The sequence below is a fragment of the Scyliorhinus torazame genome, chromosome 11 (assembly GCF_047496885.1).
Source record: "Scyliorhinus torazame isolate Kashiwa2021f chromosome 11, sScyTor2.1, whole genome shotgun sequence".
Taxonomy (NCBI): Eukaryota; Metazoa; Chordata; class Chondrichthyes; order Carcharhiniformes; family Scyliorhinidae; genus Scyliorhinus; species Scyliorhinus torazame.
The window spans coordinates 103,408,415-103,427,781 of record NC_092717.1 but is presented as its reverse complement, the minus strand read 5'-3'; the positions used below and the strand labels follow the sequence as shown (position 1 = coordinate 103,427,781).

Below are 19,367 nucleotides of genomic sequence, written 5' to 3'. Positions count from 1 at the left end.
CAAACAGTCCCATTTGCCCAGCACCCCATTCCTGCTGACCTATATTGGCTCCCAGTTAATCAATGACTTGATTATAAAATTCTTATTCTTGTTTTCAAATCCTTCCATGGCCTTGCCCTTCCATACAGCCCCATAGCTTTTGAGATGTGTTTTTTCTAATTTGGGTCTCCTGTGCATTAAGATTTTAATCACTTCACCATTGGTGGATGTGTTTTCAGCCTTCTCGGCCCTAAACTCTGAAAGTATATTCCTAAATCTCTCTAACTCTCTTTCCGCTGTCGAAATGTGGGTGACACGGTAGCACAGTGGTTAGCACTATTGCTTCACAGCGCCAGGGTCCCAGGTTCAATTCCTGGCTTGGGGTCACTGTCTAAGCGGAGTCTGCACGTTCTCCCCGTGTCTGTGTGGGTTTCCTCCGGGTGCTCCGGTTTCCTCCCACAAGTCCTGAAAGACGTGCTGTTAGGTAATTTGGATATTCTGAATTCTCCCTCCGTGTACCAGTTCAGGCGCCGGAATGTGGCGACTAGGGGCTTTCACAGTAACTTCATTGCAATGTTAATGTAAGCTTACTTGTGACAATAAAGATTATTATTATATAAAACTATCATCTGTCCTAATATCTCCTTTTGTGACTCAGTACAGATTTTGCATTATAACATTCCTGTGAAGCTGCTGGGAATGTTTATATTACATTAAAGGCACAACATAAATACGAGTTGTCGTCAGATTCTGTGCCCTGTCTGAATGACCTGCCTGCTAATCTATGGGCATTAAGTAATTGAGATTTTTTTTCAAGTAAAGTTACACGATTAAGTATAACATATGTTATTTTAGTGCGTTGACCTTTCATCCTATTTCTCATTTGTTTATGTCTTTAAAAGAATAAATAGCGAACTTCTCTTTAAACCCCATGCCTAACTTTATGAGTTGAATTCACTGACTAAAGCCCTAGAGTATTTTTAGGAACTATGCAACTGGGTTAAGACACCGCTTTGTATTTGTAATTCCTATGCTGGAAGTTCCTGACTTCATGCCACTGAAAACATGAGAGATCAGAAGCTATACAACTTCCAGAGAAATGAGAGAGAAAATTGGAGCACATTCATCTACACCCCACTTCTCCACCTCCATTCTTGAGGTGTTCAATAGTCAAAATCAAATAAAAGTCACAAGGGTCTGAATGCAGGTCACCTTCCCAACTTGTCAGTTTGGAAATGATGTAGGATGCTGAAACACTGAAGTAGGGGGAGAAATTAAGTGTTTTAACAAGATCTCGTTTGAAGTACAAGTTCAAATTGTTGGTATAATGTGTGTAGCTAACCAAGCCACGAGTGTTGAGGGCATTGTATTTAAAAGCACAGTTCATTTAGAAACTTGGATTCTAATGTTAAAATTAGCAATGCTTCGATCTACTGGGATAGCCTGGGGGAAGATAAAGGCTTTTGCAGCTATGTACAAATATTGTCTGCTCTTTTTTACAGAGAAGAAAATCACTAGTAATGGACACCTGGTGGAAAGCAAAAAGCAAAATATATCAGTTAATTCAGAAGTGCAGAGGAAAAAAAGAGTAAGTACTTGATAAAGGAAAAATCAGGCGCTGAAATTACATTGTTGAAATCATAAAAGAAACTTAAGCTTCTTTCTAAGCTATTTTATGAAGACAGGGTAGAAGAGAGCTGAGTATTTGATCATTTATTCAATATACATTTCCTCTCATTTACCAATCCCGTGGGGTGGAATTATAAGTTTCCAGGTTATTATTTCATATTTCCAGCAGTCATAAAATTCCTACAGTGCAGAAGGAGGCCATTCGGCCCATCGATTGTGCACCGACCCTCTGACAGAGCAGCCCACCCAAGCCCAAACCCCACCCTATCCCGTAACCACACCTAGGGGAAATTTAGCATTGTCAATCTGCCTAACCTGCACATGTTTGGACTGTGGGAGGAAACTGGAGCACCCAGAGGAAACCCACGAAGGCACGGAAAGAATGTGCTCCACACAGTCACCCGAGGTCGGAATCGAACTTGGGTCTCTGGCACTGTGAGGCAGAGTGCTAACCACTGTGCCACCATACTGCCAAGTACTTTGCATTTATTACCTGAGAGGGTGGTGGAGGTGGGTTTCATAGAGGTATTCAAAAGGGAATTGGATTGCTATCTTTAAAGAAAGAATGTGCACGGTTATGGGGATATGGCAGGAAAATGGGATTAGGTAGAATGATATTTCAGACAGCCACTGCAAACTCCATGGGTCAAATGGCGGCCTCCTGCACTGTAACGATTCTCTGATTCTGTGTACTCGTGAAATTTAAAAAACATTGTTGGCAAGTTCTTGCATTGCAGAATTAAACTTGGCTTCAAATTCTGAACAATACTAAAAGATTTGTGTGGCCCCATGTAGAATACTTAAGGCAAATAATTAAATTGATGTGGTAGTTGTTACTGACTCTTCAATTGGAGTCTCTCAGCTATCTACAAATTTATCTATTCTTTAATGGGGTATGAGCATTGCTGTCAGATCAGCATTTGTTGCCCATCCCTAAATATCTTGTAACGGTGGTGCTGAGTTAAAATGGGTTCATATTGGAAAAAGAATTGTGTAGTGCTGTTGTAGGCCTTTGCTTCCCATATATGTAATCAAACAAAGTCATTTTCTGTTGTTATGGACTTTATCCTGGATATTACATGCACTAACTGTATTAAATACTGAAATGTTGAAGTCACTTTGGTGATTTGGTACAAATGCATTGGTCCACAGTCTTGAAGGTGGGAAACAAAAGGAAAACTAATGTTTCTACCCACTTGAAATCTAATAATTCCAACTATTCGAAATGGCATAGAAGCATTTGCATTTATTAGAGATCATAAGTGTCATTGTCACAAAAGAATTCAGTCCTTTTTGGCTTTGGCCACTCTCAACCCTGGAATCTATTGTCCCTTTCAAATCTGCCTTCATCAGCCAGCCACTCCTAAATGAAAACAACCTCTTGATCCTGCTGGCCGTGTAAGCTACCAGTCCATCGCAACATGCTGTCCAAATTCATGTCCCTATATTAGACCCTCACTGTCACTAGTGTTTCAACATTTAGAAAGTATCCTGTTCAATCTTTTTTCAGTCCAACGTGGATGACCTCACATTTGCCTACATTAAAATGCTTCCCTTCTAACTTATCCAATTGATAAATACCCACAAGTCATCTTCTATCGTATTTTAATAAATATTTATTTTAAAGCCCTGGTCATGGAACGAAGACACGCAACTGAAGTTAGGAGCAAGAAGATTTGGATCTGGATGTTGGAGCAAGATTCTGGAGCACTATGAATTTAACAATCGTACCAGTGTGATGCTGAAGGACAGATGGAGAACCATGAAAAAGCTCGGCATGGTCAACTCTGATGATGAATGCTGAGAAATATAGCGGTAAAAAATTTCACAAAGTGATTGGCCACCATCATAAATGAAGAGATAGACTGGTGACATTTTTCACATTTTTATGGTAACATGTGGATCAATCTACTTAACTGCCAGATCCATCACTTTGAAACACCTATGTTTATTCAATAAGTTTTGAGCTGGATTTCCTACTACTTTTCTCAAATGTACCATTATTGTGTCTTCTGTTTATGTCTTGCATTTTGTAATGAAATGTGTCCTTTGTGAAATAGGACAACTGCATAATCTTTCTGTTGTATGTGCCAAGCCAAGGAGAGGTGGGGAGCATACACTGCTACATTTTGATAGTCCCCAAATCTATCCTTTGTCAGCTACCATTCCACGTTACACCTTTGTCCAATCAGTATCTTAATGGTATGCTACTTAAAAGTAATGCAGAGACCAGTCGAGACATAACAATTTTGTTTTTCAATCTTTCCCAGAGTTTGCGGTTCAAACTTGGTGAATGGGAAGCAATTTATTTAAGACTTGTGTATGAAAGCCTGTTTAGACCAAAGCCTGCTCTTGGGTACTAAACATGAGAGCCTATCGGTTTGTTTGGTGAGAAGTGCTGAATATTCTATTTGGTGTTTGTCATTTAGCATAGAATTTGCAATGAAAAGTTCACACCATGCTATAATTGAGTGCCATGTTAAAAATTGTTTTACGGAATATCTCCATACAGTGATATTTTAGTAATATTGGTACAAAAGAACAGATTGGCAGTGATGATCAGATTCTGTGTGAGATGGGGATATGAAAATAATTTGGTAGTCTTATGTCCTATTAACATGTTGTACTTAAAGCCAGGAGTTCAAGCACTTGTCTCAGTGGCTGTTATTGGAACAGACCATTGCGATGGATTTTACAAGTTCCTAGTTTGCTAGTGATGAGACAACAAAAACTGGCAGGACCAGTTTTACTCCATAAATGTGTGATGGCCCCATTTAGTTTAATGTGAATCAAAAGTAATTTGTGGAAATGTCTGAAATCTCAGTCCAAATCTTCCCCAAGTTGAAAGAGAAGAGAAATCTGCCAGCAGAAACAAAATGTTCTAATTGGCTGAATGATTAGATGATGGGAGTTCAGGGTTTTCTAGGATTCTCAATTTTTATAGGATTCTCAAAAATGATTCTCAAACATTATGCATATTCCACATTGTGATGTAATTTAACTGCAGAGTATAAAATCTGTTGTGTACTTGATGTGCAGTAAGAAGATGGTGTATTCCTAATTTTATTTATATAATTGCAGTAGGAGGGAACTGAAGAGCAGCACTTGAGTCTCTGTTACATGCCCCTTATCAAATGACAAGCATGGTTTAAATTTGGGGGGGGGGGGAGAGATGTTTTAATAAAATATAAAAATATTGTCCAGTTCCAATATCTGTATATTTTGTGAATAAATGTTCTTTGAGATCAAATTGCAGTATTTATCTCATTATTAACATTTTTCCCCTATCTGACTCCCAATTCTGCTGTTAATATTAAGTATGGAACATTTATTTTTTCCATTGCATATTTAACTTTGCAAACATTAAGATGCCTTCAGTATTTTATAAATGCCAGAATACCCAAAGTGATGTGGCAATATTTGTTATATGTCATCTTTGTTATTCAAAGCAGCTTTTAGCCATAACATGTTCTATACTATCATTGACAAATTTCCCATGTAGATTAGAAGCATTGTAAGTATTAAAAAAAAAAGAATATGTAAAATTCAAGAATTATTCTGTTAATTAAAGGACTTATCGCTTGAGCAAGAATGCTGAGCCAGTTCTTCACAGTCTGTAGCTGAGTATTTATTACTGGTACTTTGTCTTAATTTTATTTATTTTTTTACAAATTTAGAGTACCCAATTATTTTTTTTAAATTAAGGGGCAATTTAGCATGGCAAATCCACCTGACCACATCTTTGGGTTGTGGGGTGAAACCCACGCAGACATGGGGAGAATGTGGAAACTCCACATGGACAGTGTCCCAGGGCTGGGATTCGAACCCGGGTCCTCAGCGCCATAGTCCCAGTGCTAACCACTGCACTACGTGCCGTCGGTACTTTGTCTTGTTGCATCCTTCCAATGTAATTCATCCCAAGATTCGGTGAACATTTCGTTTCTTTGGCCATACATGAACTGCAAAGCCTGCAAAAGTGGATAATCTGATTTTCTTAGGATCACAATTTTTGCAAGAGGAAGAAACAAAAACCAAAAGCAATTTACCTGAGTTTGGCTTCTCGATTAGTGAATACTATATATGATCAAATAATAATAACCTTTTATTGTCACAAGTATGAAGTTAATGTGAAAAGCCCCTAGTCGCCACATTCCGGCGCCTGTTCGGGTGAGCTGGTACGGAAATTGAACCCGCGCTGCTGGCCTTGTTCTGCATCACAAACCAGCTGTCTAGCCCACTGAGCTAAAGGCGTGACAGGAAGGTGATGGTGTGGACAAGAGATCTCAAAATCCTTTTACTTGTATAGTTACAATTTGCTGTTTCTGCATAGTTCTAAATATCCATTTTCAACAGCATTCTTCTTTGTAAAATAATTGAATTTATTAGGTTTCAATGAATAATTGCATAGCCAGTAAGTTACATTTCTAATTCCTGGTTGCAGATTTGAACCGGCATGAAGACAAAAGATCTGAATTCCAGAAATGAGATAGGAGCGAGAATGCCCTTGATTTCAAGGCAGAATTTGAATTTGTGTGGCATTAAATAACTTGGCAAAATTGAAGCCAATGAAAACCAGGGAAACTCTCCACTAGTTGGAGCCTTAAGGGGCACAAAGGAAGATGGTTGTGTCTGTGGAGGCCAATCATCTCAGTGCCTGGACATCACTGCAGGAGTTCTCAGTAGAGTCCAAGGCCCAACCACCTTTAGCTACTTCATCAATGGCCTTCCCTCCATCATAAGGTCAGAAGTGGGATTGTTGATGATTGCACAACATTCAGTACCAGTAAGTTACACAAGGAGAGCCAGTGTGCACACGGTAGGCCAAATGGCCTGCGCCGTAACAATTCTGTGATTTGAGATTCCTTGGATATTGAAGCAGTCCGAGCTCTCGTGGAGCTGGGGAAAATAACTGAGAAAAGAAGGCCGTCAAGGAGCAATTTGAAAATGAAAAGATTTTTTTAGTTGAGATGTTGCTTGACCAGGATCCGCTGAAGGCAAGCACGGAATGACAGGAAAAGGGGACTTTTAGCAAGTTAAAATGTGGGCAACAGCTTTGGTGCCCTCAGATTTGCAGAGGATAGAATGTGGGAGGGCAGCCAGGAATACATTGGATCAAATCTGCATCCAGGAATTATAACGATTATTGGTTATGAGTGTAGCCATCTGGGATGGCCACTTTCAGTATATAAAATGGACACTCGCAGAGCATACAGGGAAAAATGGACAATGCAAAGCAACAAGCAGACACAGAGACTAAATGTATATTTGGAAGGCAGTTTGCAGACGGAACTGAAACTTCGGCCCGATTTACATCTCCGGGAAACAAAGAACCAGTGCTCAGGTAGCCGATCCTGTCCCAGACAGTCCGGCGCCACTACCCCAGCACGAAGACACAAACAAAGCAAGGCCAACGGCCATTTAGGACATGCCCAGCCATCAAGGCATCCGCCCCTTTATTGGCTCAGATCGATGGCAGTGATCAAAAAGCTGCCCAATTAATTGGGACCAAGTTTAGAACATTATAGCGCAGTACAGGCCCTTCGGCCCTCAATGTTGCGCCGACCTGTGAAGCCACTCTAAAGCCCATCTACACTATAGAACATAGGCCTGCCTAAAAGCGCGCGAAGCCCCTCCGAGTATAAGAAGGAACCCCCGCCAGAGGTTCAGTCTCTTGGATTTGGCTCTCAAGCGGAGAGACCCTTCCACCTGCACCACCAGAAGCAAGTAAGTTCAAGTTCAACGCTCGTGAACAGACTGACGACCTTAGCTGTATTCCTGCTACCTCTTCGAACCCAACAGCCTCAGATCCGAACAACGGCCATTGTTCCTCTGACCTAAGTGGGCACCCGAAATTAAGTATAGGTGTTAGTGATAGATGTAGTTTAGCCTGTAGTGTTATTGTGCATGAGTAAATCATACTGCGTGTAAATAAAGTAGTATTGACTTTGAACTAACTAACTGGTGTATTTGCTCTTTGATCGGTATTCGGTTAAACCTTGTGGCGGTATCGAGAGATACCTGGCGACTCTGAAAGCATACTCATAATTAGGATTAAGAAAGGCAACCTTATTAACCGCCATATTTATAGCAAGTAAATATAGCAACATGGGAAATCCCATTGGCCGGCTCCCGGAGCGGAGGATGCTGGTGAGGGCACGCCGTGCAGGAAAGCACAGTTGGCATACTGGAGAATCCCCGTCTTTCATGTTTCATGGGTGAAGGAGCACTGCATTATGGTCAAACCTTTCATGTTTTCTGTTCAAAGCTAATTGGCACGTTTTCTTTTTTAAAAAAGTTGCGATAATTTGAGGCAGGGTTTTGTTCTAGGATCTTCCTGTTCATTAGTAAAATCAACTGGGATCATAATGGTCAACCATATCAAAAGCTGCAGGCAGGTCGAGAATAACAGTAATAGTTTACCTTTGTCACAGTTATGTTGGATGTCATTTATGACTGGTGAGAATTGTTTCCACACAGCGGCAGGAGTGGAAACCTGGATGAACGGATTCAAAGATGGGAATGGATTTGGGAGGCGACAACATATTCAAAGAATTTGAAGAGGAAAGGGAGGTTGGAGTAAACATTAGTTTGCAGGAATGATAGGGTTAAGAGTTTTTCTTTGAGGAGTGAGGTGATGACTACAGATTTAAAGGAGAGAAGAGCAACACATAGAGTAAGAACCGTTAACAATATCTGTTAACGAGGACCAGGATGGGGACGTTAGTGATCAGATGATTGGGAATAGGGGCACAATGTGCTCAGAGTGGGCACATAAGGGAAAAACTAGAGAAAGATGCAAGTTCAAAGCTAGAGCAGGGAGAGCATTAAAGGAAGTTTGGTCAGGTGGGCTAGTGGATCGGAGGGATGTGACAGAAGCAGCTGACTGGATTGTCTCAATTTTTATGACAAATCCATGAGTCCCTTGAACCCAGTGGGAGAGGGGCTTCAGAGGACCCTTTGCAGTAGAGAAAAGAAGCCAGGTTATCTTTGTAATCCAGGATGATCCTGTAATAATGAGTAGATGGGAGCTAGACCTGATGGCCAAAACAGTTGTCTGTCATACCCATTCAAGTCTGTGTCCTTTGAAATTAAGAATGAGGTCTTAGCAGGTGGAATAACCAAGATGAGAAAGAGGAATCATTTTATTGGGGATAAGAGCATCAAAGGTGAAAGTAAGGGTGCAGTTGAGTAAATCAGTCGTTGCAGAAATGTGGCAAATGTAGGGTCAACGGGTAGATAATTGGGATTTTGAAATTTAGGTTGGAAGTAAATTTCAAAAGGGCAGAGACTGAAGGAGCTAGGTTTTGGGCAGGAAGGAGGGTGTGCACAGGAAGTGATACAACAAAGTGATCAGATTTGGCTTTCTCTGTAATTGATATAATGGGTCCAGCAAAATCCGGTGAAATGGCAAGTGGGTGAAAATGGGTTGAGAGAGATAGAGAGAAATTTAAGGAGGATATGAGGGCAATGAACTGAGGAGAGAGAACATGATGGGTTAAGGTAGAGGTTGAAATCATCAAGGGTGGGAAGTGATTTGGTGCAGAGGTTGAGGAAATGATACCCAGCTCCCATGAAAGAATTGAAAAAACGGCACACGTTATCTTGTTTCATCTGCAGTTTCTGGTCTGAATCATGATGTGGAGAAATGCTAATGGAAAGCAAGACTTTTCAATTAGAATAGAGGTAAAATCAATAGGATGGTCATCTCCATATAGTTCTTGCACACCTCTTCAGTTCAGAAATCCATCTGTCCTCTCATTTTAGTTGGTGCATGATTTGACAGACAAGTGAAAATGGAAAGGAAAAAAATGAATTAAATAAAAGTGAAGTGTTGTATGACTGCAATGGATGAGAAATTAGCTACTCCTATTGATCACACTTTCATTGGTGCACTCGTATCAACTGAACTGAATTTCCCAAAATATTGCCCAAAAGAACCACCCTGGTTGCGGTCAGAAATGATCAAGTTGGTCGCTGCATTCCATTGAGCTCTTTGGATTGGTTGCTTCTAACGGTTGTTCTTAAAAATAGAATGCATTGCAATAGTAAAGCATCAGCAAGCAGTGGTATAACCTAATAAGATGCAGGTTTGATTCTATACTTGTCCTGAGTGCCTGACTTCAGTGATATTACCAAAGTGGGGGAAAAATAGACAAAATAAGCAGAAGGCTGGAAACAGCTACCACGAGGAAGCACATGATCCAAAAGGGGCACATTCTCAAAAGCAGAAAACTGACACCAACTGATATTTTAAAAGGTCTGCCTTGGAGCACTAACTTCACCAATACTTAAATGGTAATGTATTACTTCAGTTAAATTTAATTTATTTTTTGGTTCGCAATGTTTGTGAACTGGTAAGCTGCACTGTCTAGACTGAAAAGTAACCTCCATAAACTGTAAAATGTTTAGACAATTTTTCTTGTACAGGATTATAATAAAAACAAACTCAACTGCATTTAGGACATTTGCATATCATAAATTTGACTATTCCAGTTACTGAGAGCATTGGCAGACTTGCAGAAAATGTACAATGATACCAAGGGGAAAGCACAGTAAGAAGTCTTACAACATCAGGTTAAAGCCCAACAGGTTTGTTTCGAATCACTAGCTTTCGGAGCACTGATCCTTCCTCAGGTGAATAAAGACGTGGATTCCAGAAACATATATATAGACAAAGTCAAAGATGCAAGACGATACTTTGAATGCGAGTCTTTGCAGGTAATTAAGTCTACAGGTCCAGATGGAGCAACTGGAGAGAGGGATAATCACAGGTTAAAGAGGTGTGAATTGTCTCAAGCCAAGACAGTTGGTAGGATTTTGCAACCAACAGAGTACCCTTCGTCATCCAGTACTTCCCCAGAGTGGAGAAACTAGGACATCTTTTTCGCAGCCTTCAACATGTCATTGATGAAGAACATCTTGCCAACGTCATCCCACACCCCCACTACTTGTCTTCAAACAACCGCGCAACCTCAAACAAACCATTGTTTGCAGCAAACTACCCAGTCTTCAGAACAGCGACAATGACACCGCACAACCATGCCATGGCAATCTCTGCAAGATATGCCAGATCACCGACATGGGTACCACCATTACACGTGAGAACACAACCCACCAGGTACATGGTACATACTCGTGTGGCTCGGCCAACGTTGTATTCCTCATACGCTGCAGGAAAGGATGTCCTGAAGCGTGGTACATTGGCGAGACCATGCAGACGCTGCGACAACGGATGAACGGACATTGTGCGACAATCGCCAGGCAGGAATGTTCCCTTCCAGTCGGGGAGCACTTCAGCAGTCAAGGGCATTCAGCCTCTGATCTCCGGGTAAGCGTTCTCCAAGGAGCCTTCAGGTTACGCGACAACGCAGAATCACCGAGCAGAAACTTATAATCAAGTTTCACACACGAGTACGGCCTCAACCGGGACCTTGGATTCATGTCGCATTACATTCACCCCCCACCATCTGTCTTGGGCTTGAGAAATCTTACCAACTGTCCTGGCTTGAGACAATTCACACCTCTTTAACCTGGGATTATTCCACTCTCCAGTTGCTCCGTCTGGACCTGTAGACTTAATTACCTGCAAATGCTCGCATTCAAAGTATCGTCTTGCATCTTTGACTTTGTCTATATAGATGTTTCTGGAACCCACCTTTTCATTCACCTGAGGAAGAAGCAGTGCTCCGAAAGCTAGTGATTCAAAACAAACCTGTTGGACTTTAACCTGGTGTTGTAAGACTTGTTACTGTGCTCACCCCAGTCCAACGCCGGCATCTCCACACCAAAGGGAAAGTAATTGAATTTCCTTTATAAAAGAACAAAAAGAACAGCACAGGAACAGGCCCTCCAAGCCTGCGCCGACCATGCTGCCCGTCTAAACTAAAATCTTCTACACTTCCGGGGTCCGTATCCCTCTAACCTGGTGCAATAGGATGGGAATAAAGTCCAACTGGTTTGTTTCAAATCACTAGCTTTCAGAGCACTGCTCCTTCCTCTGGTGAATGAAGAGACAGATTCCAGAAACATATATATATATAGACAAAGTCAAAGATGCAAGATAATGCTTTGAATGTGAGCATTTGCAGGTAATTAAGTCTTTATAGATCCAGAGATAGGGGTAACCCCAGGTTAAAGAGGTGTTAATTGTCTCAAGCCAGGACAGTTGGTAGGATTTCGCAAGCCCAGGCCAGATGGTGGGCGATGAATGTAATGCAACATGAATCCAAGGTGCCGGTTCAGACCGTATTCATGTGTGCGGAACTTGGTTATAAGTTTCTGCTCGGTGATTTTGCGTTGTCGCACATCCTGAAGGCCGCCTTGGAGAACGCTTATCCGAAAATCAGAAGCTGAATGTCCTTGATTGCTGAAGTGCTCCCCGACTGGAAGGGAACATTCCTGTGTGGCAATTGTCACGCAATGTCATTTCATTCGTTGTCGCAGCGTCTGCATGGTCTCGCCAATGGACCACGCTTCGGGACATCCTTCCCTGCAGCATATGAGGTAGACAACGTTGGCCGAGTCGCACGAGTATGTACCGCGTACCTGGTGGGTGGTGTTCTCACGTGTAATGATGGTACCCATGTTGATGATCTGGCCCGTCTTGCAGAGATTGCCATGGCAGGGTTGTGTGGTGTCGTCGCTGTTCTGAAGACTGGGTAGTTTGCTGCAAACAATGGTTTGTTTGAGGTTGCGCGGTTGTTTGAAGGCAAGTAGTGGGGTGTGGGGATGACCTTGGCAAGATGTTCATCTTCATAGGTGCCTTCAAACAACCACGCAACCTCAAACAAACCTTTGTTTGCAGCAAACTACCCAGTCTTCAGAACAGCGACCACGACACCACACAACCCTGCCATGGCAATTTTCTACCTCATACGCTGCAGGAAAGGATGTCCTGAAGTGTGGTACATTGGCGAGGCCATGCAGACGTTGCGACAAAGGAAGGAAAAGTGGGGTTGAGACCACAAGCTATATCAAGGCCGAATGGCCTACTCCTGCTCAGAAGTCCTATGTTCCTCAGTGGCTGGGAACTAACCGGAAGATCATAGAATTCCTACAGTGCCGATGGGCCTCCCCATTCGGCCCATCCGATCTGCACCGGCCCTCTGAAAGAGCGCCCTACCTGGGCCCTCGCCCCCACCCTGTCCCCATAACCCAGTAACCCCACCTATCCTTTTTTGGACATTGAGAAATGTGGCAAGAGTTTGTGGGAATTGAATGGAGACTGAAGAAGAATAACTCCATATTCTGGGAAGGGGAGGAAAAACAGGTTTGAGGTCCGCTGCTACGCCAGCTAAACCTATATGGCAAAGAAACATCATAAACCGAGCTGGCATCTCACACACACACACACACCTGGCCTCTGGATCACTGTGGTTACAGCAGAGACATGACAGCTTTCTCATCCCTCACCTTTCCCACCTTTAGGTTTATACAATTGCATTGGCCAGTGACGTGCTTTAGCCACACGCTTAGATATGGGGTGCCCTCGGCTGATTGAGTCACTAATTCTCTCCTTGCAACGTGAAGCAGTGAGTCACTATTAATGAGTTACATTATGCTAAGGCACAGTACACGGGCATTTACCAGAACCACCCCCACCGTCCCTCTGCTGTGGAGGTGTTTGAGGACCGAGAGTTGTAGGGCTGAGAGGGGTATAGGGTTGCCGACTTTGGTTGGATCTGTTCCTGAGGGCTGCCTCAGACGGTCGCCAAATGCCCCCACCCTGCAGAGTAACCTTCGATTCCTGGAGATGCCAGGGAAATCCTGGAGAGTTGGCAGCCCTGAGGAGAGTTTTGGCCAGAGTTCTGCTTAATTAATAATAATAATCGCTTATTGTCACAAGTAGGCTTCAATGAAATTACTGTGTAAAGCCCCTAGTTGCCACATTTGGGCACCTGTTCGGGGAGGCCAGTACTAATTCCCATGGACACCACTTACCTCACTGGGATCAGTCACCTGGAGCTTGGTATCAGCTGGAGCTTTAATCACCATCACCATCTCTCAGCCAAGTCTCCGATGCTGCGCAAGTCTTGACAAGTGACATAGGCAAATCTCTGGCTGTCCGAGTCCAAGTCAGCCAGAAATGTACACCCCATATTTGAACTCGACCATGGACAAATGCAGTTTCCCTCTGCAATTCGTATCAGAACAATTGTAAGATTGCCAAATTTCAAATTATTGTGATAACTCGTACTACAGGAGAAAAGTGTGGTGATTACATGTTGGCTCTGATTGACCATGGTGTTGTCATTAGAAGGCAACAAGGAAAGAATGGCTCCCCAACCTCCCTGGTAATTCAAAGTTGCATCTTTTCTGAATTGCTGCTGTTTTCTCCGAGGCAAAGTCTCAGCCATTCAGAGTTAACTTGTCAACCAATCAGCACCCTTTTCTCCTGTAGTAAAAATTGTGATCATTTGAAATTTGGCATTCTTTCATTTGTCCTGCTGAGTGCAAGGTGAAGAGCTGCAGTAACACATCTCTGTTTTCAGCAAACTTCAAGGTCTGTACCACCAAGCATCAATTCTTTTTTGTGCTAATATGAAATGATCAGGTGAAGTTCATGTCCAAATGCAGCAAGACGTGGACAATATCCAGGCTTGGGTTGGCAAGTGGTAAATAACATTCATGTCACACATCTGCCAGGCAATGATCATCTCCAACAAGAGAGAATCTATGGCATAACCATCACTGAATTCCCCCACTATCAACATTCTGGGGGGGGGGGGGGCGGGGGGGTTACCATTGACCAGAAACTGAACTGGACTAGCCATACATAGAATTATAGAATGGAATTTACAGTGCTGAAGGAGGCTATTCTGCCCAGCGCGTCTGCGCCAGCCCTTGGAAAGAGCACTCTACCCAAGCCCATGCCTCCACTCTTTCCCTCGCGTCCACCCTATCCCCATAAACCAGTAACCCCACCTAATGTTTCGGACACTAAGGGGCAATTTAGCATCGCCAATCCACCGAAGCTGCACATCGTTGGACTGTGGGAAGAAACTGAAGCACCTGGAGGAAACCCATGCAGACATGGGGAGAACGTGCAAACTCCAAACAGACAGTCACCCGAGGCCGGAATTGAACTCAGGAACCTGGAGCTGCGAGGCAGCAGAGCTAACCACCGTGCCGCCCAAATACAAATACTGTGGCGACAACGGCAGGTCAGAGGCTAGGAATTCTGTGCTGGGTAGCTCACCTCCTGACGCTCAACCCGCCACCCTCCCCAAGTGTCTGTTCACAAGGCACAAGTCAGGAGGGTGATGGAATATTTTCTCCCTTTGCCAACAACACAAGAACTTGACACCATCCAGGACAAAGCAGCCCATTTGATTGCCACCCCATCTACAAGCATTCATTCCCTCCACTGCCAACGCACAGTAGCACTACTGTTCACAGAATCCCAAACTAACTATTTAGAGCTTCATCAAGAATCATGAAAAATGTGGTTCACATTGTTTTCCTCTATCTTTAAGATGCCTATTTCACATTCTTCCCAACTTTTATTATTCCTTTGAGTCAGAAAAAATCTGTGCATCTTAAGCAACATGACCAAACATTCTTTCAATTATCTTTTTTTCTAATTTACTTTGTAACAATCATTATTAGTATGAATAACTACTATGCAATCTCCAAATTGGTATTGGGTAGATTGTCCAAAAATACACATTTAATTCTATACTTAGAAAATGTGTTGATGAACAGTTTTTTCTGCCTATTTGATCCTGCATCTCAAGGTGATGTAAAGTATCCAGATTGAATGCAGAACTCACTCCACCAATCCAGTGAATGTACCTAAGCCCCTACATTAGGAAAGCAGTGTCCACTAAATCACCATAACATTTAAATCCACACTTAATATTACAGATTTGTCAGTAAGATTACTCAGTCACTACTGAACTTGTTGCAAGTTGGTGTTTTGGACATCTCCAGTGGGAGTTGGATTTGCCCTGTCTGAACTATTTCTCCCCCCTGTCAGGACCAGATTTGAATCAAAAGAACAAGTCTCCAAAATGTATTCTTATTGATTTAAATTAATTTATAAAAACAAAGAAAACACATCATCAATTTAAGTGGAATTCCTGAATGTCTGCAGTATGTCACAAGGCATTTTTATTTTTAAACAAAAGCTTAAACCCCAAGAATGCAGTACAGAATTCACAGAAGTTTAGTGATTGTGTCTTCAGACCTGTGCCAATTTTATTAAACGTTTGAACTGGTCTATCATTCACAATCAGATAGATCAGTGCTGTTTTACAGTAATATTTCCACAATGCGATCTTGAAAGTAGGATGAGTGGTGTTTTTGTCAGATTGTTATAAGTTTAACCTTAACGTAACACAACAGTTTATAACTTAAGTGTGTAAAGTTTCTAGGTTAAGGAATGACTTCTCAAATAAATATAAAGCTATGGACAATGGGGCATGAACACTGTGCCACCTCACGTACTTTTTTCCAGGTTCCTCTACATTGATAATTACCCACTGCTTGCCACTGGAAGATATGAGTCCTGCCAGAAATGGAAACATGAAAAAATATATAAATAATTACCCTAACACCAGTACAAATTTTGTCAGTACATATGGAAAGATGCATCGATGAAACAAGTATACATATACAGAACGAACTAGCTTCAACAAGAACAAAATAAACCGGAGAACAAACTAAAAAAATTCTAAACTGATCTCCTATGCAACTGGAAAATTGAAATGAAAAACAAGAAAAGATGGAAAAGTGAAGCAGGCCTGTCAGAAACAGGTGTCTTATTTGTGCATTCAACCTGTGAAATACATAACTGATCTTTACATATACAAGTATGTTTTGATGGATCTCATGTATCAATGTTCTTGGATGGCTTGTCTTGTTAAAGCCATTGCCCAAGTATTGAATGTGCCTCAATGATCCATTGCCCAAGTATTGAATGTGCCTCAATAGTCCACTGCCCAAGTATTGAATGTGCCTCAATGGTCCACTGCCCAAGTATTGAATGTCTCAACGTGACCCATTGCCCAAGTTTTGAATGTGTTCATGTGATCTAAATAGGAAAAAACAACAATTGCTGATAAATGTAAATTCCTGGAGACAACTGTAGTTCTAAATTTCTAGTGCCAGGCTAGCATAGCCATCATTTGATACTAATTTTCTTGATTTTTAAAGATTTATTTTCACCTGTAACAAAATGTAGCACTATATATTGTGATGTCCTATTGTCACAAGTCACTATGTATAGTGACTTGTGTATGGATATACTGTGTATGGATATACTGAGAACATATATTGGAAAATGCATGCGAGGGCAGCACGGTGGCACAGTGGGTTAGCACTGCAGCCTCACGGCGCCGAGGTACCAGGTTCGATCCCGGCTCTGGGTCACTGTCCGTGTGGAGTTTGCACATTCTCCCCATGTTTGCGTGGATTTTGCCCCCACAATCCAAAGATGTGCAGGCTGGTGGATTGGTCAGGCTAAATTGCCCCTTAATTGGAAAAAATGAATTAGGTACTCTGAATTTATTTTTAAAAAAGAAAATGCATGCTATACATAGGAAATGAGGCAGATGTATTCCAAATGTTATGCACTTTTTGATTTGATGATATGTAATGATCAGCAATGATGTTTTGTGTCAATGAAGAGATTTTTAAAGAATTAGCTCATCAGACGAAATTACTAACGGGTTGATACTGTTCAATAATAGAACACGATTCAGAAACTGCCAAACTCAAGAATTCACATCAGTGAATTAACTAATTAATGTGGTTGAGTTCATAATTACCGATTATCGCTTGCCCCATCACCATGACAACGGTGGTTGTGTGAATTCATGGCTGGTGGCTGACATGCTACACAGACTGTGTAACCCTCTCGAAGATACTGCATCCATCTCGCAAATGGACGGTTCTCTACAGTGCAGTGGAAGGACAGTGATTCAATTGTGAACTCTGTACAATATCTAATGAATAACAAAAAAATAAAGGTGGATTAGGAATATAGGATGAAGATTGAGCCATCCAGCTACTCAAGCCTGTTCTGTCATTCAATGAGATCATAGTTGATTGGCATCCTAACTCTATCCAACCAGCCTGGCTCCATATCATTTTACACCCTTGGCAAGAAAAAAAATCTATCAACTTCATTATTAAATGGGCTGGAATCCATTAGTTTTGTGGAAGAGGGTTCCACACTTCTACCACCTTTTCCGTGAAGAACTGTTTCTATCTCCTGAATGATCTAGCTTGGATTTTAAAATAATATTCCCCAATAGACAAAGGTTTTTTACCTACATTTAGCATTTCATAATGCTAAAAACCTCAATCAAATCAGCCTTTAGCCCTATGCATTCCATTGAACACAGCCCTTTCTCTCCTCACAATCTAACCAAGGAAGTTCTGGATTCAGGTGAATCCGCGCAATACCCTTTCAAAGGTCAATATATCTTCTACCTCCAGTGCAACACACCTGTAGTGTGTACCATCTACAAGATGCGCTGCTGCACCTCACCAAGGCCTTGTTGACAGCACCTCCCAAACCTGGAAAGACAGGAATAGCAGGCAGATGGGAACACTACTGAAAAGTTCCCATCCAAACCAGACACATCCTATCTTGGAAATATATCACCATTCCTTCATCCTTGTAGGGTCAAAATTCTGGAATTCCCTACCTAATGGAGCTGTAAGAGTACCTTCATCACACAGACCGTAATAGTTCAAGAATGGCTCACCACGACCTCCACACAGAAACTTAAGGATAGGCAATAAATGCTGTGCTGACCTTTCCAGCAATGCCTATATCCTGTGAAATAACTTTTTAAAAAATCATTTGTAAGGTGTTGTCCCCAACACTTGTATTAATGTAGCAGGGCTTCCTCTACTTTTATTCAAGCCCTTATTATAAATGCTAACATTTCATTCAGGATTTTGATTATTTTTGTACCTGACTACTACATTTCAGTATGCATAGACCCTTACATTTTTTTTTGATCTCCATTATTCTTAGCTTTTCACTATTTATTTATTTATTTTATAAATTTAGAGTACCCAATTCATTTTTTCCAATTAAGGGGCAATTTAGCATGGCCAATCCACCTAGCCTGCACATCTTTTGGGTTGTGGGGGCGAAACCCACGCAAACACGGGGAGAATGTGCAAACTCCACACGGACAGTGACCCAGAGCCGGGATCGAACCTGGAACCTCGGCGCCGTAAGGCAGCAGGGCTAACCCACTGTGCCACCGTGCTGCCCCCACTTTTCACTATTTAAATATTACTCAGATCTATCCTTTCATAGTCCAAAATGATTAACCTCACGCATATCTGCATTAAAATCCATCTGCTACAGTTTTGCCTGCTTATGGGACTATTCACTTCTTTCCAATTTACATATCCATTATTACTCATCTCAGACTTCCATTGCCTATTTTCATCTCAGACTTCCATTGCCTAACCACTCTTTGACCAGGTCAATAATTTGCCTTCAATTCCATGAGGTTTAATTTTAGCTAACAATCTCTTATACTGAACTTTATCAGGTACCCAAGTCTTCTATAGAATTTCTCTTGTTTGCTACTTTAGTTACTTTCTTAAAAATTCAAATAGGACATCAGTTGGCTCTCCTCCGAAGGTCAAGAAAATAAGCACTTCTAATTGAAATTAGATACATTAGATATAGCCTAATCTTTACAAATCCATATGGGCCCAGTCTAATCAGCTCAGTTACTTCACCATGAAATTAATATAGTATGCAAAAATGCAATAAATGTATCAAT

At 41.7% G+C, this 19,367-nt stretch overlaps 2 protein-coding genes across 2 annotated transcripts in view; one reads left to right on the top strand and one right to left on the bottom strand.

Annotated features, from left to right (window-relative positions):
- terf1 (telomeric repeat binding factor (NIMA-interacting) 1) overlaps positions 1–5,223 on the top strand; it is a 97,240-nt gene extending 92,017 nt beyond the window's left edge. Inside the window, exons 9-10 of the mRNA XM_072467567.1 lie at positions 1,482–1,567; positions 3,236–5,223. Of these exons, the coding sequence (XP_072323668.1) occupies positions 1,482–1,567; positions 3,236–3,412 (263 nt within the window). The 3' untranslated portion in view covers positions 3,413–5,223. The remainder of the gene's footprint in view (positions 1–1,481; positions 1,568–3,235) is intronic.
- Positions 5,224–15,703: 10,480 nt separating this feature from the next.
- The window catches only part of LOC140385427 (somatomedin-B and thrombospondin type-1 domain-containing protein), a 62,481-nt gene continuing 58,817 nt past the window's right edge, over positions 15,704–19,367 (bottom strand). The window contains exons 4-5 of the mRNA XM_072467566.1: positions 17,379–17,555; positions 15,704–16,117 (exon numbers count right to left, since the gene is read on the bottom strand). Of these exons, the coding sequence (XP_072323667.1) occupies positions 16,000–16,117; positions 17,379–17,555 (295 nt within the window). The 3' untranslated portion in view covers positions 15,704–15,999. The remainder of the gene's footprint in view (positions 16,118–17,378; positions 17,556–19,367) is intronic.